We start from the raw sequence: 19,773 nt of genomic DNA on the forward strand, positions 1-19,773 counted from the left end.
TTTGCTAGCACTGAGTATTGTCTTTACTTGAGTATAAGTACTGTGTGGCTATAAGTGGTATTGCAGGAGCTTTACATGTCTCCTAGTTCAGCCTAAGCTGCTCTGCTATAGCTACCTCTATCAGCCTAAGCTGTTACAACACTACTACATTTCACTAATAAGGGATAGCTTGACCTGGTGTAAGGTGTAAGTACCCAAGGTACCCACTACAAACCAGGCAGGCCACCTACATCTTCTGACTCTGAAAACAGTCTTTCTCACTGTGATAATTTCATGTGAGTGAGATTCAACCTGTTTCAGTTGAGCTGCCCTACACCATTTTCTTTCAGGACAAACCAGTGCAGAAGACTAGTGTGGCTTTTCTACCAAAGTTTGTGACTTCCGTTCATGTTGGACAGTCCATCATACACTTCTGATGCTCTTTGCTCCACCTCACACCTTTGAGCATAAGGAGAGAGGCTCTATTGTTTGAAGCCAAAAGAGCACTGAGTTTTTACATTGATTGCAGCAGAGACAATGGGGTCGAAAATCAGCTGTTCATGGGGTTCTCTATGGCAAAGAAAGGCATAGTAGTGCAGAAAAAATAATTTGCCTTGATGGACAGTACTATTCATTAAGAGCTGCTGCACATTAGCCAAGAAGCAGCCTTTAGAAGACTGAGAGCCTATTTCACCAGGTTCAAGGCTGCTACCACTGCATTGACATAGGCATGCCTGAACTAGATATTTGTTAGTCCGCTACGAGGGCATCAGTGCATACTTCAACACACTACTGCCTTGACATCCAGGTTCAGTGAAAAGGTATCTTGCCCTGTGTGTCCTGTAAAACCTTTTGATTTGAGCCATTCCATTGACCAACGACTTGGTGTGGGCAGGGATGTTGGAATGAGTTACTGCTTTTGGCATCTATTCTGAACTGAGGAATCTGTGTTTAGAAGTATCTATCAGAAGAACAAGTTATTCAGCTTCAGTAATGCTCTTTCTGATGGATACTCTGACAGCAGATTCCTCACCACCGTCCTACCGCTTTGTTCTGTGAAGTTGCATCTTTTCCATCGGAAATTGTCCCACTTTAAAGATCTGCACTCTAGCACATATAATTTGTTTTTAGACTCCACGTCCAAGGACTTGGACAGTGTCAAGAAAGAAACTGACCAATGAAGTTGCGTGCTGCTTAAATACGACTCCAATAGTCACTTCTGTGGTTGAATGAGGTCGACGCAGAGCCTCACAACCCCACCTACTAGCGATCAGGGTTATGATGAAAAATCTTCAGGATTCAAGCTGGTTTCTGAGGATATTCTAAAGTTGAAGAATCTACGATTAGATAGAGTAGCTACCAAAATAGGGTTACTGAAGGTAAGTAAGTGGCATATTTGTATAATTGTAAAGAGGTCACTTCTTATTAACATCACAGATACTGTCTTATTGTTGCTGTGCATATGAGAGGCATGCCTAGAAAGGTTACTCTTATGCATAATCATGGACCCCACAACTGAAGACCGTCTACTTGACTTACTGTATCTCCTCTCAAATACTACCATGCATATCAGATTTATTTATATTAAGCATTTTGCTTAAATATGTATCTATTTCTTGTATACTGGTCTTGTATCCTATCCTGTGTGTGATTCATGTCTTCCTTGCACCAAATAAATTACAGATCAATTTGTAATAATGTGTAATATTCACTTACTAACCCTTAGGCCCGTCATTGCAGCTAAAATATAGCTGTGTCTTATCTTATAGTTGTTATGAAAGATACGCCTTTTGTGTTTTCTTATAGGGCTCTGCTGGAAAATTGGAAATTAACTAAGAATTATGAGTACTGCTGTATAGCTTCATTTTGTTTTATTTTCTGCAGGGAGAGACATCGAACACCAGACTGCAAAATGATGACAGCAGTCCAGTTTCTGGACCGCAGCCACTCGGAAAAGAAAACAAGAACATCACAAAAAATATTGTGAGTTTGTTTGAAGTTGATGAAGAAGAAGAAAACTTTGAAGATCAACTCGTTCAAAGAGAACCCCAAAAAGAAGTGAAAAAGGTTGGAGTATTTTGATTAAGGATGTTGATTAGTAGGTACCATAATACAGTAATATGGAATCTTTGACTAAAATCATTTGCATAGGTGGAGCTTGTTAGCACTTAGAAGTAGTACATTCGCAGCCTGGCTGTTATGGTTTGAATATTTTTTCTTGCGCCAATAGGTTGTGATTAGTTGTCTTTTTTCAAATTTTAATTTATTTATTTCAAAAGATCAAAGATTAATATAGCACAGAATCATAAGCCAAGAAGACGCCACCCATTGTTTTGAAATCATCCAAATGTATGATATCTGCTCCCAGATATCTCTTCCATACCATACCTTCCTCTTTGCCTCACTTGTATCTGATAGTGCAGCCAGACATGGCCCTTTGAGCGACTAAGAAATGATACAGGGTTTGGTGTGTTAAGTACAGTTTCCTCTCAATGGAATAAACAGCCCTCATTCATCATTTTTAGCATCCTGAGCCCTGGAGGGCAGGTCACCTCTAAATCACCTCTCACTATGGAGGTTAAATCGGGTTTTAAAAATCTAGAAATGTATTCCCCTGCTTATTTGGCTGTAATATCAAGTGTTCCTTAGCCATTGTGCCCCATAGTTTCAAGTATCACATGTGTATCAAGGTTAACAGAGGCTTTGTTTTGTTCAGTTCCTGACAATGATCAGTTTTGCTGTTAGAAGCAGTAGGTTAAGTAAACTAATGAAACCCCACTACCCAGATTCTATGTTGAGGACCACCGGAGTCGCATCATCCTTTGTAGAGATACATGTTATTTGTTTTATCACGGCCAAAATCTCCTTCCAGAACTCCCTTAACAAGAGCACCAAATATGTCACAATGGCTTCGAGCCCAACATTGCCTCCAAAATTCTCCTGACATGACAGGGTACCTCAGGTGTGGTATGGAACCTTCTCACTGCAGACTGCACATTGCCAGAATAGCCAGCTTGCACTACGCAGCAAGTAAAGATATGGGAAATGACCACAAGGGAAAGATAAGTAGGTTGCACAGGAGCGTAGCCTCCCTTCCCAAAAGGGAAAAAACTGAAAGGGGAAAAGTCAGCTTGTAATCAGGAAAAGCTATCGCTTCTAGGACGCGCCTAAGCCCCTTCATCCAGCATGCTGAAGAGATGTCTTACTCTGAAAACATAGAGAGTTTCGAAGGAGTGGAAAAAACCTTAACAAACATCCCTGAGGAGAGAAATCTCGGATAAGCAAAACCAGCAGCCAAATCACTGTGGTGCTGACACCGGCGTAACGTGGGCATCAGTGACTCTCCCACAATGATAACTCTAAGAACGTTTAAGGGCCATTGTGACTTCTTTGTATGGAGCGTTATATTTATTGTGGTGCACTAAAGGAAGGTCTAGCAGTCTAATGGAGCAACCATTCCCATGTATTTCCAAATTGGTTGTTTTTGTGGAGTGATTGAGACTTTATATAGACCTGATGCCATACTTTTTGTACAGTGAAAAAAAGTAATCCAAGTTTCCATTGTTATTGTTTCACTTGTCGCCACCAGCTGAACCACTGTGAGCATGATCCAGATTCACAATTGGTGGTATCTGAAGCATTCACGTTTCTCTGCCCATAGTGGACCTTCAGATTTACAAACAACAAATTCTCCAAGCATTCGAACATATCTGCAACTATCAAGCAATCTGCATTCTTCCAGTCCTTGCAGTATAAGTCCCAATTTGCTGTAGAAAAATCTACATTAAAATGTATAGGGGTGTGGAGGACAGAAAGGAAATCACAGTCATTTAAAGAGTAATAATTAATTATTTTTGGTTATTTGCTTTGCCGTCTGGTTCATACGTATGCTTTTCTGCTCCTGTTCAACATCATTGTAGCTTATTCTGTCTTAGGCCTTACTGTCGGTATTGTTCTTGATAGCAGCTTTTTCTCGGTCTCCTTCGTCTATTCATCAATGTCAATTTCACCGGGGCAACTCGAGTCATCTGCTGCCCCCATGGGCCTTCGCCCTTAAAGGCGGACTTCACATCTTTGGCGATCTCGCCGCTCCATGTCCATCGGGTGATGGAATGGGACCCCCTTTTGTTTTGTCCTTGATGCCACACCAAGTACCCACGCACCGATCTTCACCCGGTGTATAACTTGTGTCTCTCCCCTGAACACGAGGATGCTACCTGTGAGGCCTGCAAATCCCTTCAGTCCAAGAAGCGACTGCATGACCGTCAAGCTCGACACATCAAAATGTCCTGCCGCAGTGTTGATGAAACACCGGACATATAAGGACCCAAAGTTCTTCAAGATGAGACCCCGGCCCAAGTTTTGGCTGCCGACGCAGGCACCTTCTTCCCCAAAGATAGCTCGGGCTCTAAGACAGAGATGTAAGATCTCACACCTGGTCATTCAGTGAGTACTGTGCCCCCTCCACATCAAACCTCCCCACACTAAATCGGCAAAAATCCATTAATGGGCCACCGCTGCCTTTGGGCTATGGTTGGCACCAACTGGCTGTTTCAGACAAGCCATCTTTGGGTGGACACTGAAAAAACAGCACAGACCACACACTCCTGAATCGACTTCCCATTCATTGGAGCTGAGGTGAACCATCGGAGCCAAAGCCCTTGGCATAGAAACACTGTTCAATCTCTGCACTGAAAGCACCTGCTTCAGACCTGAAACCACCGTCTGCGAAGCCTTCGACATTGGAGCTGAAATCCTCCACCTTCAGCAAAAAGGCACACAGTTGGAGCCTGTGCTTCAGTGTCTGCAAGAGAAGATGGACTCACGGCAAAAACATGTAATGATGAACCCAGAGACTGACCACATCATTACACAACCTCCTTATACAAGTGAACAGCCAGCCAAGAGACCTTTGTCCTTTGAAAAGACTTTAGATAACCCACCCAAAGCATAGGAAAAAGGCAGACTAGGCCACAAGCGCGGTGCACATCAGCCCCCTACCAATGCCTGCTGAGCACCACACAGTTTCCAACGGCCTCAGCTGTTGCCACTGCACCATACTCACCAGAAGGTTCCATGCACTCTTACAAAGTGTTTAGGGAAAAAGGGGACACATTTTCTTTTCTACCACATGACGAAGCCTGGGACTCTTACAATGTAGAACCACCTGCTGATTAAGCTTGTGCGGTAATCTCCACTCCGCAGGCAAAGTTCACTGAGTTTTTGCCAATATGTGCTCCTCTTGGAGCACGGAGTTTGGCAAAAAAACTCCGCCTACACCACATGGCAGATTATACCAGCGCTTGTGGCTCACATAACCCCATTGCATGCATACACTCAGGCGCCCTACCCAGCCAATCGGGAATATTTTTCTATTAGCAGTTTTTTAGTGTCATTTTGAATCGCTGCCATCGGCCAATCCCTCCTTCTGATGCTTGCTGATATCGCTAACTAGCTGGTTCCCTCCAGTTGCAGAGAGCTTCGGTTTCAGACCTTTTTTATACAACTAAAATGGAGGCCCGTTTCTTGCCCTGAGGATTATTGCACTGCTTCTCTCACTGGGTCCTTAATGTTGACAAGTAACGAGCAGCAGAATGGTAGTCGATGCTCCCAGCTCCCACGGGCCCTTCGGCCCATGGCCCTGTCACACATCAGAAGTGAGTGGCTGCACAAGGCAGACTGGCAGTGTGCAGGGAATGTGTGCAGGTGAATAGTTACATGGTCATTTGTGAAAGCTGCACAAGACATGCACAAATTATTACACATTTTAGTTAAGGATCTTGTACCCATGAAATGAAGTTACCAAACGCAAGCCGTCAGATATTTGTTTGCTTTTTTAAAAAAAAACATAAATAAATATGGTCTTGTTACCTGAACTCCTTATGAAAACCAGGATCTTTTGAGCAAAGTTGAACTGTGTTGTTATGAGACAAATACATTCTAATGATGTCACTATTGTAGTAGCAATTCTATCCAGTTATCTCAGTTGGTTGTGTTCAACACGTAGTGAGTGGCTGTGATCCGTGTGATATTTTATACATTTGAAATGAAGGATTTCAGAATGTGGGCTTTCCATGAGCAGAAAAAACAGGGGTGCCGGAAATTGATCAGTTAGTTAATCGCTTATTGTGAAAGCTTTGAGGAATGTCGTACTTTATTTTAAACTTCCAAATGTGAAGCTTCTCCGACTTCAGTTACTTTGCACTCTATATTACTTTCAGTCCGTGCTGCATAAACAAGAGTGCTATGTAATGCCCTGTTGCCATCACTCCGCAACAGCACTTTTCAGTTGAAAACAGTTTGTTGCATTAGTGAACACTGACTTCCCAGAGAGACATGTTGAGTTGTTCAACGCCACGTAACTGTTTTCAATCAAAGCAGTTCGTACACGGAGCCGTTTTGGCAATGCATGCTGCCTACCATGGCCGCCCGCATGCAGAACTGGATTCTGACAGAGTTTTTTTGTAACTCTGTGGTATTCCGTGAAGTAAAATTCTGTGAGCTCCACCCAGGCCTACTGCTGATAGAGACGCAGATCTGTATCCTGCTAAACACTCTCTCACCCGGACAATTCCAACACCCACCACAATGTTATAGGAAAAGCTGCCATGTTTAACACACCTTTTTATTTGAGACGTTACCTTCCACCTAATGCTCGGCACAAGGCATGCCGATGTTGTGACATACTGCCGACATCTGCAACAAGCCTGTTAGTCTTGTGTTATTATGCCACAGGTACACAAAAATACAAGGTGTCACCCAGTGAGCCATATATATAAAGGGACAACTGTAGGAAAGGACCATCTTGTCTGGTATGTTACCCCCATATTTCACTGTATATATGTTGTTTTAGTCTGTGTCACTAGGACCCTGCCTGGCAGGGCCCCAGTGCTCATAAGTATGTGCCCTGTATGTGTTCCCTGTGTGATGCCTAACTGTCTCACTGAGGCTCTGCTAACCAGAACCTCAGTGGTTATGCTCTTTCTGCTTTCCATATTTGTCACTAACAGGCTAGTGACTAAATTTGCCAATTCACATTGGCATACTGGTACACCCATATAATTCCCTTGTATATGGTACTGAGGTACCCAGGGTATTGGGGTTCCAGGAGATCCCTATGGGCTGCAGCATTTCTTTTGCTACCCATAGGGAGCTCTGACAATTCTTACACAGGCCTGCCACTGCAGCCTGAGTGAAATAACATCCACGTTATTTCACATCCATTTACCACTGCACATAAGTAACTTATAAGTCACCTATATGTCTAACCTTCACCTGGTGAAGGTTGGGTGCAAAGTTACTTAGTGTGTGGGCACCCTGGCACTAGCCAAGGTGCCCCCACATCGTTCAGGTCAAATTCCCCAGACTTTGTGAGTGCGGGGACACCATTACACCATGCACTATACATAGGTCACTACCTATGTATAGCGTCACAATGGTAACTCCGAACATGGCCATGTAACATGTCTAAGTTCATGGAATTGTCACCCCAATACCATTCTGGTATTGGGGGGACAATTCCATGATCCCCCAGGTCTCTAGCACAGAACCTGGGTACTGCCAAACTGCCTTTCCGGGGTCTCCACTGCAGCTGCTGCTGCTGCCAACCCCTCAGACAGGTTTCTGCCCTCCTGGGGTCCAGGCAGCCCTGGCCCAGGAATGCAGAACAAAGGATTTCCTATGAGAGAGGGTGTCACGCCCTCTCTCTTTGGAAATAGGTGTGAAGGGTTGGGGAGGAGTAGCCTCCCCCAGCCTCTGGAAATGCTTTGATGGGCACAGATGGTGCCCATCTTTGCATAAGCCAGTCTACACCGGTTCAGGGATCCTCCAGCCCTGCTCTGGCGTGAAACTGGACAAAGGAAAGGGGAGTGACCACTCCCCTGACCAGTACCTCCCAGGGGAGGTGCCCAGAGCTCCTCCAGTGTGTCCCAGACCTCTGCCATCTTGGAACCAGAGGTGTTGGGTGCACACTGGACTGCTCTGAGTGGCCAGTGCCAGCAGGTGACGTCAGAGGCTCCTTCTGATAGGCTCTTACCTCTCTTGGTAGCCAATCCTCCTAACCTGGTAGCCAAACCTCCTTTTCTGGCCATTTAGGCTCTCTGCTTTGGGAAATTCTTCAGATAACGAATGCAAGAGCTCACCAGAGTTCCTCTGCATCTCCCTCTTCACCTTCTACCAAAGGATCGACCGCTGACTGCTCCAGGACGCCTGCAAAACCGCAACAAAGTAGCAAGACGACTACCAGCAACATTGTAGTGCCTAATCCTGCCGGCTTTCTCAACTGTTTCCAGGTGGTGCATGCTCTGGGGGTAGCCTGCCTTCCCCCTGCACCAGAAGCTCAGAAGAAATCTCCTGTGGGTCGACGTAATCTTCCTCCTGCTAACGCAGGCACCAAAAGACTGCAACACTGGTCCTCTGGATCCCCTCTCATCCCGACGAGCGTGGTCCCTGGAACACAGCAACTCTGTCCAAGTGACTCCCACAGTCCAGTGACTCTTCAGTCCAAATTTGGTGGAGGTAAGTCCTTGCCTCCCCACGCTGGACTGCAAAGCTGTGTACCGCGTGATTTGCAGCTGCTCCGGCTCCTGTGCACTCTTCTAGGATTTCCTTCGTGCACAGCCAAGCCTGGGTCCCCAGCGCTCCGTCCTGCAGTGCACAACCTTCTGAGTTGTCCTCCGGCATCGCGGGACTCCCTTTTGTGATTTCGCATGGACTCCGGTTCACTTTTCTTCTAAGTGCCTGTTGGGGTACTTCTGCGGGTGCTGCCTGCTTCTGTGAGGGCTCTCTGAGTTGCTGAGCGCCCCCTCTGTCTTCTCCTCCAAAAGGCGACATCCTGGTGCTTCCTGGTCCTCAGCAGCACCCAAAAACCTCTACCGCGACCCTTGCAGCTAGCAAGGCTTGTTTGCGGTCTTTCTGCATGGGAACACCTCATGCCAGCTTCATCGCGACGTGGGACATCAGACTTCCAAAGGAGAAGTCCCTAGTCCTCTTCTCTCTTGCAGAACTCCAAGCTTCTTCCAACCGGTGGCAGCTTCCTTGCACCTTCAGCTGGGGTTTCCTGGGCTCCTGCCCCCCCCCCCCCCCCACCGGACACTGTCGCGACTATTGGACTTGGTCTCCTTGTCTTACAGGTACTCAGGTCCGGAAATCCATTTTCAGTGCACTGCTGGTGTTTGTTCTTCCTGCAGAATCCCCCTATCACGACTTCTGTGCTCTCTGGGGGTAGTAGGTGTACTTTACTCCTACTTTTCAGGGTCTTGGGGTGGGGTATTTTTCTAACCCTCACTGTTTTCTTACAGTCCCAGCGACCCTCTACAAGCTCACATAGGTCTGGGGTCCATTCGTGGTTCGCATTCCACTTTTGGAGTATATGGTTTTTTGTTGCCCCTATACCTATGTGTTCATTTTGCAACCTATTGTAATTCTACACTGTTTGCATTACTTTTCTTGCTCTTACTTACCTGATTTGGGTTTGTGTACAAATAACTTGTGTATAGTACTTACCTTCTTACTGAGGATACTCACTGAGATACTTTTGGCATATTGTCATAAAAATAAAGTACCTTTATTTTTAGCAACTCTGTGTATTGTGTTTTCTTATGATTTTGTGCATATGATATAAGTGGTATAGTAGGAGCTGTGCATGTCTCCTAGTTCAGCCTAAGCTGCTTTGCCATAGCTACCTTTTATCAGTCTAAGCTGGTAGAAACACCTCTTCTACACTAATAAGGGATAACTGGACCTGGCACAAGTTATAAGTACCTCCGGTACCCACTACAAGCCAGGCCAGCGTCCTACAACAACCTCCACCCAATTTGCTGGTAGTTGCCAAGGCACGGAAGAGGACTAACTCTCAAATATCTGGTGAGGCACCGCCACCAGATAAAGAAAGTAAAAAAATAGATGATGCAGGGACGAGAGTGGCCGCCCAGTCTGCCAACCGTTGGAGAATCGCCAATCCCCTTGACATCCTCTCCCGCTGCGAAGGGGCCCACTGTGACGAGATGGAGGAGATCCTCCAACATCTCCCAGAGGACCTCAAAAGCGAGCATATCAAATTGCCTCCAAGGGTAAGGTGATTTCTAATCAAACCATCCGCTGCTACCTCAACAGTGCTGACACTTTAGCAAGAGGCTTAAAATCTAGTTTCCTCCTCTGAAGACATGCTTGGCTCAAAGTCTCAGGCTTTAAACCTATTGACACTCTCCTGGAAAAAATGGACAAAGAGCCAGCTAAGGCAATGGGGGCATTACAGACATCATCACACCGCTGCTCCTTTTATCGCTATTGTGGAGGCTTATATCAAACTCCCCTGACACCTCCTCCTCCTACCAGCATCCCCAGACACAAGCCTCTTCACCTAGGGGATACTACAGAGGCTCCTATATGGGTAACAATTCTAAAGGTTGCGGCAAGGGCAGAGTCACAAAACTCTCCGCCACTAGCACCAAATCCTGACTTGACCACCATCCCCGACTACATAACACCTGTTAGGGGGCGAATACAAGTGTTCTTTCCCACCTTGCAGAATATCACCCCCAACCAGTGGGTGTTTAATATTATCTAACATGTTATTGTCTGGAGCTCACGTCCACACCTCCAAATATCTCACCTCACAAACACAAATTTCACAAAAACACCAGCAGTTACTCAGGGAAGTTCAGGCACTCTTCAAAAAATGTGTCATAAAGCCAGTGCCACTCCACCAGCAGTGCACAGGAGTCTATTCACTTTACTTAATTTTTCCCCAAAAAGGACAGGTCCCTGAGACCAATCTTGGACCTCAGGCCCCTAAGCAAATACATTCTTTCAGAGCACTTTCACATGGTCACTCTTCAGGATGTCATTCTTTTATTACAACAAGGCGACTTCATGGATGCGCTTGACCTAAAGAACACCTATTTCCACAATCCTATTCACCCTGTGCATCGCTGATTCCCCAGGTTTGTGATAGCCTGGCAGCATTTCCAGTTCAAAGTGCTCCCCTTCTGGGTCACAACCGCCCCCAGAATCTTCACCAACTGTCTTGCAGTAGTAGCTACTCAGCTGCACAGACAAAACAAGCACATCTTCACATAGCTAGACATCTGGCTCATCAAAAGCACAGCTCATCAAAAATGCTTCCAAAATACTCAGACCACCTTAAACCTACTTCATCAACTAGGCTTTACCATCAACACAGTCAAATTACACCTGCAACCACTTAAAATTCAACCTTATCTGGGAGCCACCCTCTACTCAGAGCAGGGGATAGCTTACCCCAATTTGCCAGGATTCAATCCTTCCGTGCACTCATTCCACAGTTGCCTTATCAACAGGTAACATTGAGGACATTCATGCGTCTCCTCAGTATGGCGACTTCATGCATAGCTATAGTACCTCATGCCAGACTCAAAATGCATCAGTTGCAAAGGGCTTAGCGTACCAGTGGGCTCAAGCGGAGGGTCAATGGGAGGATCTAGTGTTGGTCGTCTTTCCATCTTGCCACTCTCTTCAGTGGTGGAAAGCAGCTACCTCTTAAAAGGACGGCTTTTCCTAGACCCAGTTCCACAGAGAACCATAACTGGTGCCTCCCTCAAGTGATGGGAGCATATTCACAAAATCTAACTGTCCAGGGACGCTGGACACCCAACCAGAGACATCTCTATATCAATCACCTGGAGTTGCTAGCTGTTCACCTAGCCCTAAAAACCTTTCTTCCTTACCTGATTGGTGAGGTAGTCCTTATCACAACAGACAACATGGCTGTCATGTTTCATCTCCAAAATCAGGGATCAGCACATCCCTTCAGCTTTCTCATTGAGCCCAGATCATTTGGAGGTGGGCCCTCCAGTACAATATTTACCTGTTAGCAGAGTACTTCCATGGACTGGACGAAGACTTTGCAGATCTCCTCAGCAGGAGGTGCCAACAAGTCCACGTGTGGGAACTTGACCCGCAAGCCCTCCTTCCATACTTCTAGCATTGGGGTCAAACACAAATAGACATTTTTGCCACAGCAGAACACTTTAAATGCCAAAACTTCACCTTCAGGTTTTCACACCGACATTAAAAGGGCAACGCTGTGTGGATGAGCTGGTCCAGGATATTTGTTTATGCTTTTCCACCTCTCCCACTGCTTCAGTTTGTGGTTCACCAACGTCTGCAGACTTTGCTCACTCTCATCCTAGTGGCTCCTACATGGGCAAGGCAACCATTGTTCACCACACTCCAAGAACGATCAATAGTTCCCCACAAGGTACTACCCAGGCCTCCGGTCTCAGCCCTGCGATTTGGCTCCTGAAGTCTTAGAGCTTGGTTACTTGACTCTACCACAGCCATGTATGGACATCCCTAATGAAGCACACAGACCTACTACTCGTGCTTGTTATACTGCTAAGTGGAGAAAATATGTTCATTATTGTCATTCCAAACACATTCTTTCTTTGGCAACCAAGGTTCAGGAGATTGTCTGATTTTTATTTCATTTACATACCTCTGGTTTAGTTTTTACATCTATAAGGCTGCATGTAGCAGCAGTATCAGCATATCTACAAAACAGACAACGTGCTTCACTATTAGGGATTCCAGTCACGAAGGGCCAGATGTATGACCTTTTCCTTTTGCTATTCGCAATTTGTAAATCTTTGCGACGCACAATTTGCAAGTCGCAAAAGGAAATGCACTGATGTGTCCCAAACACATTTAGCGATTCCCAATGGGGTCGTAATTGACCTGCCTCATCAATATTAATGAGGCAGGGCACAATTTGCAACCCATTGGGAATGGGCAAGAACACAGGGATGGTGGCCACCATGTCTGTGTTTGCTTTTAAATAAATTAACTTTTTTTAAAAAAATGCAGCCCGTTTTTCTTAGAACAGGATGCATTTCAAAAAGAAAAATGCAACGTTTCTGTTAAACATTTTTGCTACCATTCACAAAGGGGAGTCCCATTTGCGACTGACTTACCACCTACTTGAAGTAGGCGGTAAACAGCAATTGTTTTGCCCCTGCATTCCAGTCGCAAAACAACCTCCAATTGAGTTACCTCCAGTGGATTCATCCCCCACTGTGCCTCTCGACCCTTCCCCCAGCCCCTCCTCTGGGGTCCATCAAAATCTAGGGCCAATGGCCGATCCCCCTGCTATTATTGTGCCGAAAACCGCACCAGTTCCACATACGTTGATGCCAGTAGTGATGCCACCAGCGCTGGACAAAGTGTCCATAATCCTTTGACTGTGACTAGATCAAAGTTGCACCCTCCTTCACCTCATATGTAACCCAATTCTAACTCTGAAATGCTTCCGCTGCCTCACAGATTTTCCGACCTAGAGCCACATGACGATGATGACAGTGATAATGAATGGCAGATATATGACCAAAAAAAAACCTTTATCTGGACCTCCAAGAGGTCAGTTATCTTGACATTTCACCTGACCCTCTATGGAGGAATCTGCCACATTTGTTATGGTGTTCAGAACGGCAGAAGGCGTTTTTGACCTGCAGCTTCTCACAATAGAGGTTAAAACAAATGTACTGACTGAGGTTGTGTGGCCAGGGTAAACCTTGTTGAAACCATTCCTTCCATTTCATGAGACTCTCACAGACATGCTTTTGGACACCTAGGCAAAGACAGGGTCTTGCCTTCCTGTGAACTAATAACTAGCCCGACAACACAGGACAGCTCTGAGGGACCCACCATTCCTACTGCAGCGCTCAACACCAGAGAGGCACTAGACCCCTCCCCAAACCCCACCCAGAGCTAATGGTTGTGACATAGCCATCATTGCTGGGTTGCGGAGGCAAACTGGGAGAGGTGGAGATCAGCGGACTCTATTCAGTCTGTTGAAGTTCCCATTGATTCGTTTCCTCTGGTCTGTCACAGGGGATCGGGTGCAGGTTCTTTCAGAAACACCACTGCCATGTGATACTGCAACTAGCAAGGTGGGGTGAGATTGAGAGTCCTGTGTCAAGAGGCCCTACTCCTCTGGAACTGGTTGTGAGGCAGTCAAGAGGCATAGTAAAGCAGCCAATCTGGCTCCCGTGGGACAAACCCACCAGCGGAAAAGTTGAGCATAAAGCGGGGACCTCCATGTTCTCACTATACAACAGCGCCAGCTGTACAGAGCTACCTGTAACAAGGTACCCGGCCATGGGATCCTCAAACTGGGAGATAGTAGCTTGGCTAATTATTGTCCCTGGTGTGGCTCCAGACCGATAAGGTCTAAAGCGCTCCTGTTGATCCAATCGAGCCATTTAGCCACCCACTGTAGCTGCACCGGCAGATAGTACAGCTCAAAGTCTGGAGCTCCGAGTCCACTGTTTGCAAGCAGGCGTCATAGCATTTCAAATGACACCTATCGTGTTTACAGTCCCATATAAGCTCACGGAGTAGGACATCCAGTTGCTGTACCATGCCACTGAGATCTTAACTGGGAAATTTATGAAGAAGTAGTATAGTAAACAGGGGAGCATCACCATTTTGGAGATTGATACGCGAGCCATAAGTGATAGTCGCAAAGATCACCAAATGGTAATATAGAGTAGAAGAATGCGCAATGCTCTTCCCAGGTTAAGCTCGCACAGGTCATTTATCTGGTGGTATACTTGAATACCCAAATACTTAAAGGTCGAAGGTGACCAAGTAACTCCTGTGGGTAGATCTAGTCATTGAGGAGTTTCCTGGTTACAGGGAAACAGGCATGTTTTGTTCTTGTTGACTTTCAAATTTAATAGGTCCCCAAATCTGTCAACATGGCGTATCGTCTCCCAGGCCTCCACAGACTGCTACCAAGATACAGGAGGATGTGGGCAGGTGTTGGCTTCATGACTGTGCCTGGTGGATTCATGTGTGCGCATTTCAGATACTAACAGGTGAATTGAAATGTAGCTGTAATCTGTATAATGACAATGGCATGTTTACAGTGACATCACCGAAAAGGGTGAACAAGTTCCTCAAGTGATTAGGTCTGGTCGTATGTGGCCTGTTCCTATATTTTGTTCAGCCATTCCCCACGTCCTTCTCCTGTCCAACAACACATTCACTCCATTCAAAACTGTATCCCTCTCAGAATGTTCCCAATTCTCCAGGAACTCTGCCCATAGTCCTGCCATAGGATGTCTTCAGATTCCCAGTGCATCCTCCTGGTGAAGTATACTCTCTTCCACCCCGGCCCATTTAGTGACATCCCTTGCCAATGCTTCCTCCACTGGTCCTTTTTTGTTTTTTTTTTACTTCCACAACAGTGAAATTCTGCACATAGCTAAAGCAAGGGCCAGACCTAAAAATCTAGTACCAATTGTTTGCTTCATGGTTCTGGAAAATCCCTCTAGAAGGTGTATTTCCATTGCGCAGAGAAAGGAGCGGCCCACTGTCTCATGAAGACAGAGCAGTACTGCATTCCAGTAAGTCTGAAGCATTGGGCACCCCCATGTCATGTGGCTAAAATCTGCGTCGAGTAGGCAGCATCTGAGGCATTTCTGACCTCTCCGCAGTATATAACCCATAGCCTGTGTGAGGTGTGGTAGGTAATATGAAAAATATTAAATTGTATAAATTTCACTCTTGTGTTCCGGGAAACTTTTTAGACTAGCTTTCTATCCCAGTCCCTTTCAGTGACTGCGCGGTTCAAGGTGCCTACCAATCTAGCCCCCATGTGCCACTAATGGACTCTGTCCCATCGCAAGCAAGGATCTGTAAAACTGTCAGCTGACGCCACACTGAGCCCAGAGAAGGTAGGAACTGGAGCACTGTATGTTGTGGGTGCTCCTCTCTTGACTTGTCCCAGAGATCGGCGTACATTTGCACTAGTGCCTCATCAAGAGGTCAAGAACTGGCCATGCGGTAGAGCAAATTGTTCTAATAACTTTTCTAGAGGCATGAGCATCCCCATCGAGAAGCAGTCTCCCACTGTCGCCACCCCAGGCTCCATCCAAGCGTGGTGCTGAGCTGCAGTAAAGCAGCCAATCGGGCTTCTGTGGGGCCACCCCACCAGTGTGGCCCTCCGTGTCCTCACTATGTAAAGCTTCAGCAGTACAGGGCTTCCTGAAACTAGGTACCTGGCCGTAGTGTCCTCAAACCGGGAGCATAGTAGCTTGGCTAATAATAGTCTCTGGTGTGGCTCTAGTCGTATAAGGTCTAAAGCACTCCTGCGGATTCCATTGAGCCATTTGGCCACCCACTGCAGCTGCACCACCAGAAAGTACAGCTCGAAGTCTGGTGCTCCGAGGCCACCGTTTACAAGCAGTCATCTCAGCACTTCATATGACACTCTATGGTGGTTACCATTCCATATTAGTTCAGAGTAGGACATCCAGTTGCCGGAACCATGCCACTGAGATCTTAGTAGGGACATTTGTGAAGTATTACAGTAAAGAGGTGAGCATCACTGTTTTGGAGATTGATACACGAGCCATAAGTGATAGTCGCAAAGATCTCCAAATGGTGCTACAGGGCTGAAGACCTCGCAATGCTCTTCCTAGGTTATCCTCGCACAGGTCATCTATCTGGTGGTATACTTGAATACTCAAATACTTAAAGGTCGCAGATGACCAGTTAAGTCCTTTGGGGAGATCAAGTCATTAGGCAGTTCCCTGGTTACAGGGAAACAGGCATGTTTTAGTTCTGTTGATTTTTAAAGCTGATAGGACCCCAAAACAGTCAAGGTGGTGTATTGCCTTGTAGGCCCCCACAGTATCACTAGCCAAGTACAGGAGGCAGTGGGCAGTTGTTAGTTTCATGATTGTGCCTTTGGATTCTTGTGGGCGCATTTCAGATCATAATGGTGGATTACAATTGCAACTAGTCCTCTGGTCTGCAACAAGGTACCCAGCTGTGGGATCATCAAACCGGGATGCAGTAACTTCGCTAATAAGAGTCCCTGGTGTGGCTCCATTCTGATAAGGTTTAAAGAGCTCCTGTGGATTCCATCGAGCCATTTGGCCACGTACTGCAGCTGCCCTGCCAAAGAGTACAGCTTAAAGTATGGAGCTCTGAATGCCACTGTTTGCGAGCAGACATCTCCGCACTTCAAATGACACCCTGTGGTGATTACCGCCCCAAATTAGCTCTCAAAGTAGGACATCCAGTTGCTGGAATCATGCCATTGAGATCTTGACAGAGGGATGAAGAAGTAGTATAGTAAACACAGGGGCATCACAAATTTGGAGATTGATACGCTTCATGGTTTTTTGCTTCATGTAATGTCCGCTAGGCAGCCCTCCTTCAAGGATTCAGTGTAAAGCGCCTCCAGCCTTGCGGCCAGCAGACCTGCAAAGGTCATATAGAAAGCCACTGGAATACCACCCCGGCCAGGGGTTTTGCTAGTAGCCATGTCTTTCATGGCATGTCTTAGCTCATGGGACCTCCTATGCTCTCTAATGCATCTGACGTCCATGTTGGGAGAGAGAGAGAGTCGGCCCAAAAACACACCCTGTGCGTTATCTGGGAGGACCTCTGGGCTGCCGTGTAGAGTTTCATTATAGTTTTGAAACTGATTATTTATGTCCCCTGTGGAATAGATGTGTGTCCTGGTGGCCGACGTCAGGTGTGTGATAGGGGTACTATGCAATTCGTTGTGTGTAAGATATGCCATTTTAACAACCTTTCCGCTTTGCATTCTGCGTCCTAGTCTTTTGCTATGTAGGTTTTGTAATCAATGCACCTTAGTCTTTCTAGTATGGGGTGGTAGCGTTCTTTTGTGCCAAGCAAGAGCTTCTTATTAATTAGGTTTGGTCTCAAGGTGGTGTCAGTTGAGAGAAGTGTGGCATCTAGAGTGTGTAATTCTGCATTAAGTTCCTTACTGATCCTACGGATTGCCCCATGCAGTGTCCCAGGACAACTTACTTAAAGGCTTCCCATTCTATAAGAGTAGATGATGCCCTACTCTTGATTGTTGTAAAAATGCTCCATGATAGCCGTTTGTAGGTTTCCCTTTAGCTGGTGTCTTCCAGTGCTAGAGCCGCCATGTTAGGATCACCGGCCTATCATCTGTTGGTCGAAGCAGCAACAGGCAGTGGTCAGATAGGGTTCGTCCTAACTATTTTGTGAAGGTGGTGTATTGACTCAGCCTATTAGAGCATAGGAATCTGTCCAATGTTAAGTGGAGGGAATACATGCAACAGTAGAAAGAGTAATCTTGCTCTATATCATGCTGCGTGTGCCAGACATCCACCAGTTCCCAGTGTTATAGCCACTCCCTAAAACCTGTTTCTATCGTATGGTCAAGTGCCCCTGGCAGAGGAGGTGTAGAGCGGTCTAGGAGCATATGAGTGACACAGTTAAAGTCCCCACCCTCCAGCAGATCACCCCACACCAGCTGTGCCAGAGGGGCGACAGTGTCTGAAAACGATAGTCAGTTGATCGTGGTTGGGCCACATATGCTGCCCAATGTTGCCTCTCTCCCCTCTAATCTGTCCTTTACCAACACAAACTGTCCCTCTGTATCGCCCAAGAGTTTGAAAGGAGTCCCAGCTCTAACACATACGAGCTCACCCGCACATATGCAGAATAAGTAGTAACATGCAGTTGGCCACACCACTGGTGGCCTAGTTGCTCCACTTCAACCCTTGTGAGATGGGTCTCCTGCAGCATGGCAATGTGTACACCCAGGCGCCTTAGGTAGCTATGGTTGTTGTGTCTTTTGGTAGCTGATCCCATGCCCTGAAAATTCCAGGCCATGAATATAAGCCTTGTATTCTTGTTAGCCATGCGGTTATGTCGATAATGGATATCCCCTATTCATCTCTCTGCAAGTTCCACACCTGTTTCCTCCCAGTAGGAACCTACCAGAGACAGATAGTAACATAGGTCCAAACAGTGAAATCCCCGTTCCAAAGGCTACACGGCAAAGCCCACCCACCTAATCTTATGGTAACCAATAAAACAGAGTCATAAGCTAGGTTCCACAAAACTCCTAAGAGGGGTCAAGTGGGAGGGTTCTGGGAAGTGTGATGCAAAGTGCAGAAGCCTCCTCCAGCCCACTGGTGGCAGGCCTACCGGGGGGCCAGCCCAGGCCACCGTGCTGCAGACAGTGAGGTCATCATGGCCCCCTCATTCCGTGGATCTGAACCATGATAGGTGCTCTGCTTGGTCTGCAGAATCTCTTGGAGAAGTGGGAGCGTTCCCCGAGATGATATGTACCACCGGTGGTGAAGACTCTGCTGCCCCTCAGCGCCCCACCAGTGGCGAGGCCACAAGCCAGACTGTGGTAGTGTGATTAATAAGCTAGTTTACCCTAGAGTCAAACAAAGTCATCAACTAACTGTGGTCCACCTCTGACAATTCTCTCCTGGCCAGAACCGAAACCTCGGAGTCAGTCTCCTGACTGTCTGAGGTGGGTTCTAACACCGATTCTGAGCTACTTTGTGCCACTATGCCTGTAGGGCAGCCATCCACTCCTGCTCGGCCTCCATTCTAGTGGCTTTCTACAGGATGCTCTTGGCCCTCCAAGGTCTTTCCCTGGATCTACGTTTCTTCTCTCTCCCTTCTTGCAGGGAGTCTACTGGGATCGATCCTGTGCTGTAGATCTTCAGTTTTGCCAGACACATCAAGGAATATTGAAGCACCTTCCTCTCTTAGCCCTTTCTTTTCTTCCTCTTCCACGTAGAAGGCTCTCTTAATTTGTACAGTAGCTGTGTAGTCTGGGAACAGTGACACTTTTCCATTGCTAATGTTGTATGGGCCATCTGCCCTTGCCCACTGTAGTAGTATATCTCTGTCCTGGCAAGGTGGGTGGGCGGACAAGGCACTCTCTGCATGTTTTTTAAGAGCGGAAAGGAGGGTCAGGTGATTTGGACAACTTACATCCTCATC

At 46.5% G+C, this 19,773-nt stretch overlaps 1 protein-coding gene across 7 annotated transcripts in view; it reads left to right on the top strand.

Annotated features, from left to right (window-relative positions):
• The window catches only part of LOC138300721 (WASH complex subunit 2-like), a 780,011-nt gene that overhangs the window by 430,645 nt on the left and 329,593 nt on the right, over positions 1 to 19,773 (top strand). For all 7 annotated transcript variants that reach the window (XM_069240414.1, XM_069240416.1, XM_069240417.1 and 4 more), the window contains one exon: positions 1,864 to 2,046. In XM_069240414.1, coding sequence (XP_069096515.1) covers positions 1,864 to 2,046 — 183 coding nt within the window. The remainder of the gene's footprint in view (positions 1 to 1,863; positions 2,047 to 19,773) is intronic.

Source organism: Pleurodeles waltl, chromosome 6 (genome assembly GCF_031143425.1).
Source record: "Pleurodeles waltl isolate 20211129_DDA chromosome 6, aPleWal1.hap1.20221129, whole genome shotgun sequence".
Lineage (NCBI taxonomy): Eukaryota > Metazoa > Chordata > Amphibia > Caudata > Salamandridae > Pleurodeles > Pleurodeles waltl.